The sequence below is a fragment of the Larus michahellis genome, chromosome 16, assembly GCF_964199755.1.
Source record: "Larus michahellis chromosome 16, bLarMic1.1, whole genome shotgun sequence".
NCBI classification, from domain to species: domain Eukaryota; kingdom Metazoa; phylum Chordata; class Aves; order Charadriiformes; family Laridae; genus Larus; species Larus michahellis.
The window spans coordinates 9,760,927-9,773,446 of record NC_133911.1 but is presented as its reverse complement, the minus strand read 5'-3'; the positions used below and the strand labels follow the sequence as shown (position 1 = coordinate 9,773,446).

The following is a 12,520-nucleotide window of genomic DNA, read 5'->3' as shown; positions in this document are numbered from 1 at the left end:
AGTAACTTGTCTCAGCTGAAGCTACAAGCTCATCCCACAGGGTGCTGCGCATCTCCTGGAAAGAGCTGAACGACCCGAGTTCACCTGAGTCCCCCAGAGAACACCGGTTAATTTATCCTAAGAAACAAAGCATTTCGTTTGCTCAATGGCTGCACCAGGGTTCCGGCACATACAAGAATGGAAAACACCAACGATCTCGTTCCCGTCACTTCCATCCCATCACCCGCCATCATCTCAACTACGCTAGCAGGGGCCAACATCTCATTAGTGCCCTTTTGTTTAAAATGCTTGCCTGCTTTTGGGGGGTTTATGGGGTTTTTTGGGGGGTTTATGGGGTTTTGTGGGGGGTTTTATTTGTGGGGGTTTGTTTGGGTTTGGTTGGTTTTTTTTCCAACAAGGTTATTTTCCAGGAGCTGGTTGAGGCACTTTTTTACGTTGCACACAGCTGGCACCCAACGCGAGACTGTCTATAAAACCACGACAAAGCACCGAGCGGAACCGATAAGCACAACTCTCACTCTTTGCTGCTCGCAGACGCACAGCATCCAAGCGCAGATGCAGCATCCCACCTGCATTCCGGAGGATTTCAGTTCCCGGGACTTTGTTCATGCAACCCTGTCATTACGAGCAGATATGTGCGTTTCCCGGGGACCACGACGACAGCTCCGAGCGCGTGGAAGGGGCACTGGCGGGCAGAAGAGAAGCACCTCGGTCTGCGCCCGCTGCATCCGGCTCCCACGGGAAGGGCTTTCTGCCCGGGATGGGGCACGGACCGTCCGGGATGCGGCGAGGACCAGCCCAGCCCCGGTCCTCCCCATGGCATCTCCCTTCACTTCTGACAACAGGGTATTAGTATGCAATTAATGCTTTCTATTTCCAACGAGTTGTACAAACACTGGCTAATTAATTCTTATCTCTTGCCTATAAAAAGGGTGAGTAAATAATATCCCACAAAGCGGTGGCCATTAAAACACGCAGGAGAGGGCCACACACTGAAACCCTGTTTTGTCAGCTTTTGTGTCCGTACTGCGTTTCGGGGACAATACCGGATTTTGTTCAGGAGCTCCAGCGCCTTCAAACCTCTTGACTTGACTCAGCTCTCACTGCTTCCCCTCCCCACCTACACTTCGGCAAGCGATATCCGTCTTTCCAACAGGAACGCAGGAAATTAAAGTGTTTAATGCATCTCTGATGCATACAAAATTAGCAGCAATACAGCAAACGAGATTTGCTTTCCTTTCCGACGCACGGTGAAATAAATAAATAAATAAAAACACATTAAAACCCAGGCGCGTAACACAGAGACATGGAGGCTCCTCGTTTCCAGTGGAAGCCCTTATCTCCGTCACAGCCCACAATGCAATTACAAGATTACAAGGCACACGCTGCTTCAGCATCTGGATCCTCTGTGCAATCGCAGGGATGCCCACAGACACAGGAAAGCTCTGCACCGTGTGAGGAACGGCAGCGAGTTCACCTGGCCACGCTGCGCCCCATCGGGACGCTCCGGCAGCCGAGAGAGCAGCCACCGCCGTTAGAGATGCACAGAACGACGACGACGCGGTCAAAAAAGTAAATGCAGACCACTGTCTCTGGTCCAAAAAGTATTTAAGTTTTTTTGGTTTTGTTTTGAGTGTTTTTTTTTGTTTTTTTTTTTTTGCTGTAAACTTTCTCATCTAAATCGCAAACACTGGGATAAAGTCCGGGCCAATAAACCTCCGCTCCCATCTCCAGTCCCCAGCACGTTAAACCGAGACCACGGATCCAGCAATCCAATCTCCATATATTTTAGTCTTAAAATATTTCATTTCTGGCCACCAATCTTTAGATCTCCTATTGGATTTTGTTTTCGTAAATGGATTTTCCCACAGAGCTGGCAGAAAATATATTTAATTCCGAATTTCTCTAAACTGAAATAGTCAATATAAATGTCAGCGTGTATTTGCACGGTACAGCCTTTGCAGTGACACAAACCTCACATTTCGGAGGGGGCTACAGGGGGGCCCGTTAGCTTGTTTTCTGTCTGCACACTTGTTCTAATGTTTTATTTAATAAAGATGACTAAATATATAAATATATGTATATTAAATTTTTTGCTCGTTTTGATTTAGTTGGGGGGGGGGGGGGGCTGTCCAGAAAGAAGTATGATGTCTGCCACTGCGTTGCAGGCAAACCAAGAGGAAGATGGAGAAACCGGCATGACCCGATGCCACGGCACGGAGCCCGATGCGGGGGCTGGTGTTTGTCACCCCGTCCCTCTAGACCCCTCCAGAGATTCGCCCTCCGACTCCCCCGCGAGGGGAGCGCGCACACCCGCGTCACCGCCGTCCTCCTCCTTCCCCCCGCGTACGTGCTGCAGTTGCAGCATCGGTTACTCAAACAATTTCAATCTACCCGGACGCTAATGTCATTAGTCCACAGAGATCCTTTTGGAATAATTCACATCGAAACTGCCTTCACATGCTAAATGAAAAACGTTCAGACTTTAGTGAATGGGATTTGAATTACAATCCCGCCACATGTGGCTCAGCTTTATTCACGCTATTTATTAAACAGGGGAAAAAAGGCGATGCAGTCAATTACAAAGCAATCACCTGAACCGCAGCTGCAAACCTGTTGCCTGGCGCTGAAGGGACGGTTGCCCTTGACGTGGGCAGAACTTGCCCACGGGCCACGTGCCATCACCCAAAGAGGGGTCCTGGTCCCCATGGCCCCCATATACGCTCAGAATAACGCCCCCCCCCATCATTTCTGGATGGCTTTGACGGCTCCTCACCCGGTACCGCACCACGTCCACGTTGTGTATCATTCAGCCCCCTTTGCTCAGCCTTTCCGCTGTTTCCACCCGCCTTCAGTCACCAGACAAAGCCCCACCACACACTGTGACCGGCTGCAGCCGTTTGGCATCTGACTTCAGAAACTTCACAAGCCACATAACTGTTCTGAATGCCTTTGCTGTGCTTCTCCAATGTATTTTAAGACTACTTATGAAGTCAAAAGATCACTTATTTTTTTAATTTACTGCAACAAAGATTTTTGTTTGCTAAACTATTTTAAAAAACCCACAGATTATTTTTTCCGCTGCGTTCAAAATATACTCGCTGGTAGACAAGCAGCAACTCCGCACGAGGCTTAACGTTACTGTAAGAGCCTTCAAACCACAAGGATAATTAAGGCAAATAAGCCAAGCCCGCCCTACAAGCACCCTTTGCTGCTTCACCGTTTGCAAACGCTGAACCCGCCACACCATTTACCTTTCACTGAAATTCAACTCAAACACGCTCGAGCTCAGCCGCAATCCCAGAAGCTCTGGCTCTCAGCTTTGCTTCATAGCGTTTAAGCAAACCCCTCAGTTGTTGCCATGAAGCAAATTGTTTTCCAAAAAGAAAGTTCAATCTGTTAAGTTGTAAAAGCTGCCTTTTGTTAACAGCAGATTAGGAAGGGTAAGGATCCCTTCCCCCACTGGAATCACACAAACGAATGGTGGAAGGAATCAAATAAGAGGGGCAGAAGCCTGAGAAAGCATTTTAATCCTTTTATTCCACCTTTTCTCTCTTCATCGTATATAACCAAAACAAAACCCATTTGGTTTGTGTCCAAAACGACATGTGAATTAACTGAGTCTAAAGAGAGTTGCTTGGCATTACCTCAGTTAAAATACAGGTAGCGACTGTTCTTCCTGCCCCGCAGCTCTCCCCTGGTCCTGCTTTTGCTGTAATTCAGCCCATTCCCAACACGTCACTGGAAAGACTACTCACAAAAGGAGGAATAAGTAACAGGCTCTTTATGTCTTTGTGAATTATTTTCGTTTCTTGCAGTCTAAGGCTCCCCCCATTTCCCAAGTGTCTCCACCTGGAAGCCTCCCAATAACCCGACTTCATACGCCAAGGGACGATCCATGAGCGGAACACCTTCATCTGGCAGACGGCATTTAGTTATTCTGCACCGACGCCGCCAGGCTGAGAGAGAGCGAAGAAAACGCTGCGTAAAAGCTGTATTACAGCGTCTCAAGGTTTAATAATTTCCCCACAAGTATTCACTCAGCGGTTACAGCGAACCCCGTCTCCGGAGCTCGCTGCGTGGCGCGCGTTAAGGAACCGGGCAGGGGTTCCCCACCAGGGAGGCGTCCGCGGCACGGCCCTGGCGCAGGCATTTCAGGTAAGGACGGGGAAAAGCAGGGGAGTAAAAGCGACCGGCAGCTGCGCTTCCCTCCACGGACCCCCCGCGAAACCGAGAGCCCTTCAGACTTCTGGCCAAACAGAAACATCAACACACAGTTCTTGAAATCCCGCATGGGCTCAGGGTGCTTGGCAAGAGCGGCGACTAGGACAGCTCTGCGCGTGCCAGGGTAACGAGAAACAGCATGGACACTCTTCCACCCGACCACGCCAAGCCCCTTCGTTCTGCCGGACTGGGACGGCCGCCTCCATCTGCTGACATTTCTGTTCTCCCCCCACTGCGAGGCCCAGAAGAAGTAACGCCGCTAAAACCTGCTCTGTGAGTGGCGAGACTGGAGTATTTAAACTCTAAAGTTCTCTCCCAAAGAGGCATTTTCCTGGAGCGTGGCACAGCAATGCACCGGTGGCTCGGTACGAGTCAGTCCACGCAGGAAATACAGGCAAATATCTTATAGCATGTCTCTGAGCAAACAATTCCCGCACGCACCCGCCTGCTAACGCGCCCTTCGGGGCCTCTATCTTCCGGCGGAGCTCCCCGCGGGCACGATCCCCACGGCCGGGCCCGGGCACGGCTTCTCCTCCATCGCCGGCAGCCGGGGCCCCGTCTCAGCCCAACCTTCACGCTGAGACACCCAGGTACCAGCAAAGCTTTTACTGCTGAAGTTACACACTGCAAAATAAGCTGCGGCAATTAAAGAACTGGTTACGTTACAGATCTGTGGAAGAATAAAATCTCCTCGACATGTAGAGGGCGTTAGGAAAAGATGCCAAAACCCACGACCGTTTGCTGTGAATTTATGTTACTGCAAGCGAATACATTCGGATCCCGATATAGAAAAGGAATTATTGATATGTATGTTCCCTTCAGAAGAGACTCTCAGGAGACCCATTCCAGATTTAATGATAATCCATATTCCCCTTCAGAAACGGTAAGCCAGCTCTCTGATTTCCCCAGGACTGACACAGACGCATGAATCATTCAGACGCCATCCAACCCTACGTTCTGGATGCCGTAAACACCACCCAGCGTAGGGAACGGAATAAAATCCCACCGCGGCTCACGAGGAGTCAACGCCGTCCACGTTCCTCTAGGGGCACCTGCCCAGCGTGCCCGCTGCAGCACTGTGCGCACCTCGGCGCGGACGGGAGATGCTGATGGACCCTGTGCCCTCTAACGAGCCACGGGAGATTAACGGAGAGGCTGGTTAGAAAGGGCAGGAGTCAAGCACTGGGAGAGATATAAGGAAAACCCCCTTAGTGGCGATGATAAAGAAGAGGTTTGTATGAGAACTGTCACTCCTCCTCGAGCAGTTGATCTCCTCTGCTTTCGGGGCTGCGCTCGTTTGCCTTAATGTATGCACACGTGTGTGTCATATTTTCAGCGAGCCTTTCACATTAAACTCTCATTTCTCCGCCAAAGCCATTCCGCAGCATTTCTCTGGAATGCATTAAGCAGCCCGACCGAACAATGCAATCCTAATTAGTTTGCAAACTACACAGCTCACCTCTGAGGGCGAGCAAAGCCCATGTAAATTAACGTGAATTGGATCAGACTGTCCTAGGAATAGTTCTCCAGATTAGTGCTGCTCGAACGTGCGATCTCAGAAGTTGCTTTCACCCTCCAGTAATAACTTACAAGTAAATTTCACCGACAATAGCGGGGAATTGAGAGATGTAAAAACATTTTACAGTTTAATATTCCATGATGGGTTATTTTACATAATACAGAAAAGCCCATTTGGTCATTTACTAAAAGGAAAAGTCATCTTGTTCTGAGCGCGCGTTCCCAGCTCACAAGTTTAAGCGTAAATGACGCCATTATCACCCAGGCTGCACAGCCGGCGCAACACCGAGCTCAGGTACGCGGCATTTTCAGACCCAAACGCTACAGAACCTTCTGCAAAGTTTTGACAGCGATGTCCCAGGGTTTATGCAGTAATTGAATAATCTAAAATTTCCATTCCTGTCCTCGTGGACTAATGTGTAATAGTGTTAAGGGACTGTTATGATAATAATTAAATACAAGTCCTGCATACAAAATTGATACTCTGCATCTCCATCTCCACGAGGGAGATTCTCTTAACAAGACTTAAATCAAGTTTTATCTCTTTTTTTTTTTTTTTTTAAGGGATTCATAAAGATTATCGTATTGTACTGAGATAACATACATCTATATATGAGAGAACAAGATGTTTCAAATATATGAGCTCCGGCGCGTTCATCTTGTCCTCTGATCTCCCCCACCCGAGATGAGCGGTGTCGGACGGAGCCAGGGCTGAGGAGGTGGGTCCTGAGGAGCCGGGGCTGCGGGGGGTCCCCGCTCAGCTCCCAGCGCCGCTGCCTCTGCCACCCCCGCAGGGATGCGCTGACGACGCTGACGGAGGGGAACGGGCGTTTGCAGAGATCGGGGTCCCGCTGGACACGCGGCAAATCCCATCCCGGGTCGCGCTGCCCGAGTTCGGCGGGACCCTGCCGAGCTCTGCACTGGGAGAGAACCCTTCGCTCACTCCTCTGCGGGCTGCGGCGTCCGGAGAGACCAAAATACCCGCAGTAGAGGATAAACAGCAACAGCATCGGCACCGACCCTCCAAAACGCATAGGACAAGAGGGAAATTTACTATAAAAGTATGACCCGGTTTTAATTTTAGCAGCAGGTTACTATGAATTCACGTGAATGAGCCATTTATAGGTGCCTGGAAAGGTTCACGCACAAGAAAAGGCAAACGCATCAGCGGAGCCAACCGCCTGTAAAGTCGGAGCAGCACCAATCTGGAATGGTGTTACAGCTATTTCAACACTCCCCTTACTATTATTTATTAGTTAAAATTTTTAATTATGTGAATTGATTAGGAACACATCACCAGGGATCCTAATTAATTAGAATTTTAAAAAGGATCACGGACTGGAGATTTTTAATGGATTCCACAAAGAATTGCACAAAGAGGTATATTATGGGAAAGGCCAAATTAACTTCTCCTTTCTGGCTCATCCAGCGATTTCTAACAGGATTGTGCAGCCGATTAACCAAGTAATATCCAAAACCCTCACGACAGTGACGCTAACCAAGACAACAGCTTGAGGATTTCACGCAGTTACCATTTAACATCCGCTTGGTTAATTAGTTTATTCCTCTTGTTCCTTATTTATTTAAATTAGTGTATTCCTATTTAAATTAGTTTATTCCTTATTTATGCCCTAAATTTTCTTTATCTGCACTGTCCATGCTCACCAAATCCTTCCGTATGGTACTGACAGACACCAGCATCCCCAAGTATCTGGTGTAAACTTTTTATTTCAAAACGCGCTTTTTTTCCTTACCCAAAACTTGGAAAGACGGACGAGCCATCGCACTGATGACGCTCAGGAAGTAATTAATTATTAAATCTACTAATACCAGTCCCTTTTCAGAATCGGCTGGTCAGTAGTTTCCATCTTGCCTACAAGCTGCAGTTCCTGTTGGGATGCTGCCGACGCTCTCGGCTGTCGGCTTTGCAAGTGTTTTTCCATCAGTGCGACGATGATACCTATTTATCTTCTGGCTGCAAGAGTCGCTGAGATGATCTGGCAGTGCCACAAGGCAGACAGTTATTTCATGCCCTGTTAAACCCTAATGTGGTTAACTACAGTATCACTCCAACTTTGAAAAAAGCCTTTTTTATTATTTTAAATCTGTTGCCTATGTGGCCAAGTAAAGAACATCGCTTCCCATTAGGATGGGATCAGAAACATAAACCCATAACGCTCTCCGTGAAGCAGCACAGCGTGCTCATCGAGTAATTAATTAAGAAGATTAAAAATACATAATTCTGCCCAAGACGACACTTGGAGGTCAAGAAAATGAACTTTTTCTGCCTTGTTCAGAACGGAGCCTGGCAGCAGCCACTCGGTGCCGGCCGGTCGCGGGATGGGACAGCCAGGGGACAGTGGCGCAGGTCAGGAAGGGGACCGCAGCGCTGGCCACAGCTTCTTCTCCCGCCCTCGGGAACCCCAGAGACGCGGTACCAGAGACCTTTCTACAGCAGACCCGACTCTCCCAGACCCAGGTTCACGCAGGAGTTAAATTTCAGCCCCAAATCTCTATTTGCCTGTTCCTGTTGGTTTCTTTTCTTCTGTCTTTTCATACATAAATTACTGCAACTTGAACCATCGGTTCCTTTGTATGCTCTGATACCCAGGGGAAGAAAATATTAATTTCTTTTCAACACTTAGATGATCAATCTGGATTTTGATACACACTTAGTGCTACTTAACACATAGATTTATGTAAAGTTGTGTTCCTCCAGCTTTGAGCCCCAGGAAAAATTGCCATTAATCGCTCACAGCGTTGGCTCGGGAGCCAGGTTTGTGCTCGGTCGTTGTTTTATCTGCTGCGAGAGCTATCGGCTGTAAAACTGGCCACATCCCGCATCTGCCAGAGCCAGGAGACGCGGAGCTGCCTCTGCCAGGCTTCGCAGGGAGAAGATTGAGGGACGACCTGATGAGAAGGCGTAAGTACCTTCTTGGAGATAAAATACCAGGTACTAAAGGGCTCTTAAGCTGGAGAAAGACATTGGAATGAACGGCCAAGCCCCGGCACATCCAAATCACAAAGCAAGGGCTTTGACGCTTATTTTCTGAAGTGGCGAATGTGATCGGCCACAGGAAGGAGCCCCGAGAGCTGCGCGTCCTCCAGCTCCCCACACGCCCCCCTTCAGATGAGTTACTCTCCAGAAGACACGCTTCAATAAAACAGAAATTATTGGGTTCCGCGCGGGCTGTTTGAGTTAAACGTGATCGCCACGCGCAGCCAGGCACTCCAGGGGTTGACGGCTCCATCTTTGGAAGAACATCAGAGAGTATTTAATTAGTCATGTGTATGCGTGGTAGCCCATGGTCACCACCACGCGCCTCCAGGTAAGCTCTGCAGCCCCCCTTTGGTGTTCTGCAGTGTTAAGGTTCACAGAAGTTAATTAAAACATGCTCTGCAAAGCCGAAACAAAAACAATGCACAATTTCTATTATGCTGACTGGTTTTTTTTGGCCTGTCATAATAAAACATTGTTATTGGATGTAAAAATTATGGAACAGAGTTATGCCTCTCTGGTGTAATATAATGCAATCCATTTAATACTATTTTAAACCCAAAAACCTCATTAAAGCAGACAGAACGTAAGAATGACAAATCACCCGGCAGGAAGCTGGAACAGGGGGTGTATTCCAGGTGCTCGGCAGCTCCGCATCCCCGTGCTGAGCCCGGTGGCACCGCGCAGTGTCCGGCGCGGGCAGAGCCCCAGCAGCGCGAGGATGGTGGGTGCCATGCGGAACGTCTGCCGGGATGAGGTGGGAAAGCCTGGCTGAGCCCCAAGTCCCTCCTGGAAGGGCTCGGACACGGCCCCAGACAGCGGGACAAGCCCTGCCCGTCTCTCAACGACACCGGTGACTCCAAACGCCGCAAATTGGGCTGGGTTACGCCGGCCTGACTGGGTGCAGCTCCCTGTGCCTAGTGATGCACGCAGTCTATTGACCGCGGAAATCAATACAACTTATACAAACATATACCCTCACGGCTTCGCTATTCATTTGCCAAAATTAGAGTATTTCTTGATGACACAGCTAAATGCTACAATTACACATTTTAACACCCTTTCTCCATTTTGGTCCCAAGTTCAGCATCAAAAGTAACGACTACAGCCCTATTGTCTAAGGGACTAAGCTAGGCAAAGCGCTGCGGCTGGGCTTCTACTACCAGAAAATACAACTCCCATTTAATAAAATACAAAAGAAAAAGTTAAATGAACGTACTTCTTATCCACATCTGTGCAGATCTTTAACATCAGAAGTGATCAGTGCGATCAAGCAGCTCTTTCCTCACGCAGATGGAGTTTAAGACGGAATAGTTATGTCAAGCAACATGTTTTAGAGCAAACAGGCTCATTCCAGAAATACTGTGTCAGGTGAAAGCATCCATCTGAATTTCTTTGAATGGCAAAATACCATCAGTAGAGCCATGCTCTCCTTCAGCAGAGCCTGATTCTGGTCTGAATTCAACAGAAATTCTACTTACACATACCGTAAAACCAACGCTTAATAAGCACAAGGAAAATTATGGCAATTGCTACCAAAAACTACCTGGTATTTTGTGAGAATCAAGTCATAAACATACAAAGCTTACGTGGTTAAAAAAAACCCCAAACGCTTAGCCCACCCTGAGATGTTTGGTCGCCCTTGGGAAGTGCCTGCTAGAGAAAGAGAGAAAGCAGGTATTCTGCCAAAAATGCCGCTGTGACGACACTTCAGTGTCTTCCTGCAACACCGCAGCCCTACAAGCGCCCCGCGACCCGAGCGGTAACACCATCAGACGGTGAAGCAATATTCAGATTTTGCTCAAAGTAGTAAAAAAGAAGACACATACGGTTCTGGGAGGTAGGGGGAGAAAAACTGGAATTCAGCAAATACAAATATTTTTCTGAGTGTGTGGACAACCTCCCATTGAACGCATTCCGGGGAGCCGCTGCCTCCCAGCCCAGCCAGCACCCAAACCCCGCTCCCGTCTCCTACCTCCACTCCTTGGACTTTCAGTTTCATGTGATCCTCTCTGGTGGTTTTCCCATCTTTCCTTTTTTTCCAGCAATATCCATCTTTCCTGTATTTCACCTTCTTCCTATTGTACAGGATCATAGAACCATTCTGCGGTCTGAAAACAAGAAACAGTTTGGGATTACATAAAGAAAGAAACCACCCTACGAGAGTTTACAAAGCAACGTACTACAGACCAGCGAAGTCTCTACAGAAGACAATATTCTGTATTTGGCATAACATAATTTTTCACCTTTTGTTCCTGTTAACTGGATTAACCGATGTTTTGCAATCTGCAAAATTTTACTTGAGAACCTTGTACCAAGCGAAGTAAGTGTGCCCGGGAGAGGTTTAAAAAAAAAAAAAAAAAAGGAAATCTTGTCATAAAACAGCCAGCATTTTCACAGGATATCTTATGATTGAGCTCAGCTACATGCTGAAAATTAGAAGGAGAAAAGGTTAAGGGGAAAAAAAAAAGATTGTTATTATTTTATTATAGACTATCTCTCTCTTTTTAACGCATCAGCAGGATTAGATAACAACCACCTCTAATGCAGCACCAGAATATGGATGTTGGCTTAAAAAGGCAATAAACAAGCAAAAAAGAGCGGAAGAAAAAAAAGCATTAGCTTATACATTGCTTTTGCTGTTCCTGCTTAGATCAGTGTTAGACATGGAGTAACTTTCTCTCTTCTGAGCACCTCCCTGACTTCAAAGACACACGAAAACATTTTCCGTTTAGAAGCCACGTTGATGCTTCGGAATATCAATAAAGGCACGTTGACGCTTGCCCAACAGGCAGGAGTCAACGTGGTTTTGGTGTATGGCAATATTTCACAGAAATGCTCTGCCATCTGCTAAGCCAATGCACAAAGGGGGCATTTCTGCTGTAATGCTAAAAAATAAAAAATAAATTAAAGCCCCCAGCACAGGGCGGCAAAGCCAGCATGCATCCCACGCAGCAGCAGCGCTGCAGATGCCGCAGACATTTACAGCGGTGCATTAGTCACAGTAATTTGGCTTTAGGACACCAAGAACAGAAAGAAAAACAACGACATTAGCAGCAGCAGCAATAAACAACTTCCAGAGGAAGCTTTGGCTGGAGCCCTTGGATAAAGTAAAGCACCTGAACTCGTACAAACCGAGCGAACAGAGAGAAGCCTTTCAGGAGAGAGGAGCCCCCAGCCCCCTCACACGGCTCCTCGCGCCCTCCACGTTGGGCCCTCGGCAGCCCGCTGTGTTCAGAGGGAGCAAAGCGATACCTGGAATTGCTAAAAAACCCAACGAATATTTTCAAGGCCGTCTGATGCAGGAAAGCTCTTTAAATAAATAAGCCAAATTAAGTGCCTTGTGTTCGTGCGATATTGGGTGGTGATTTCAGGGCCATGCCAAAAGTGCAAAAATCAGTGCCTGGCCCAGCTGGAAAAGCATCCTCCTTCCCTCCCGATCCTGCTTCCAACAGCACGATGCCATAAACTAAGCACAAGAACAAGCTTCTGCAGGTACCCTCATCTCATTTTTCTCTAACAAAATGCTCCATTTGAAGACAGTCGCCATCGCCGGTGTTTATCACGTAGTAATAGGGCAGTAACATTGATGTAAAAGCTGTTAATTGTAGAGTAACTCATCCCAACGCTCCATTAAGTGCATAAAGGCACCTTCCTACTGATGAAAACAGCTCCTGATGGTTTTCTACCACCATCGGCCACCTGAAATTACTCAGATCAACCAATACAACACCCGTCCTCCGTCAAAACCAACACCGTCGGCAATGGCGGGATCTGCTC

General features: G+C 47.8%; 1 protein-coding gene across 5 annotated transcripts in view; it reads right to left on the bottom strand.

Annotated features, from left to right (window-relative positions):
- Positions 1–12,520, bottom strand: part of CAMTA1 (calmodulin binding transcription activator 1) — a 296,378-nt gene that overhangs the window by 178,988 nt on the left and 104,870 nt on the right. For all 5 annotated transcript variants that reach the window (XM_074560717.1, XM_074560719.1, XM_074560718.1 and 2 more), the window contains one exon: positions 10,716–10,851. In XM_074560717.1, coding sequence (XP_074416818.1) covers positions 10,716–10,851 — 136 coding nt within the window. The remainder of the gene's footprint in view (positions 1–10,715; positions 10,852–12,520) is intronic.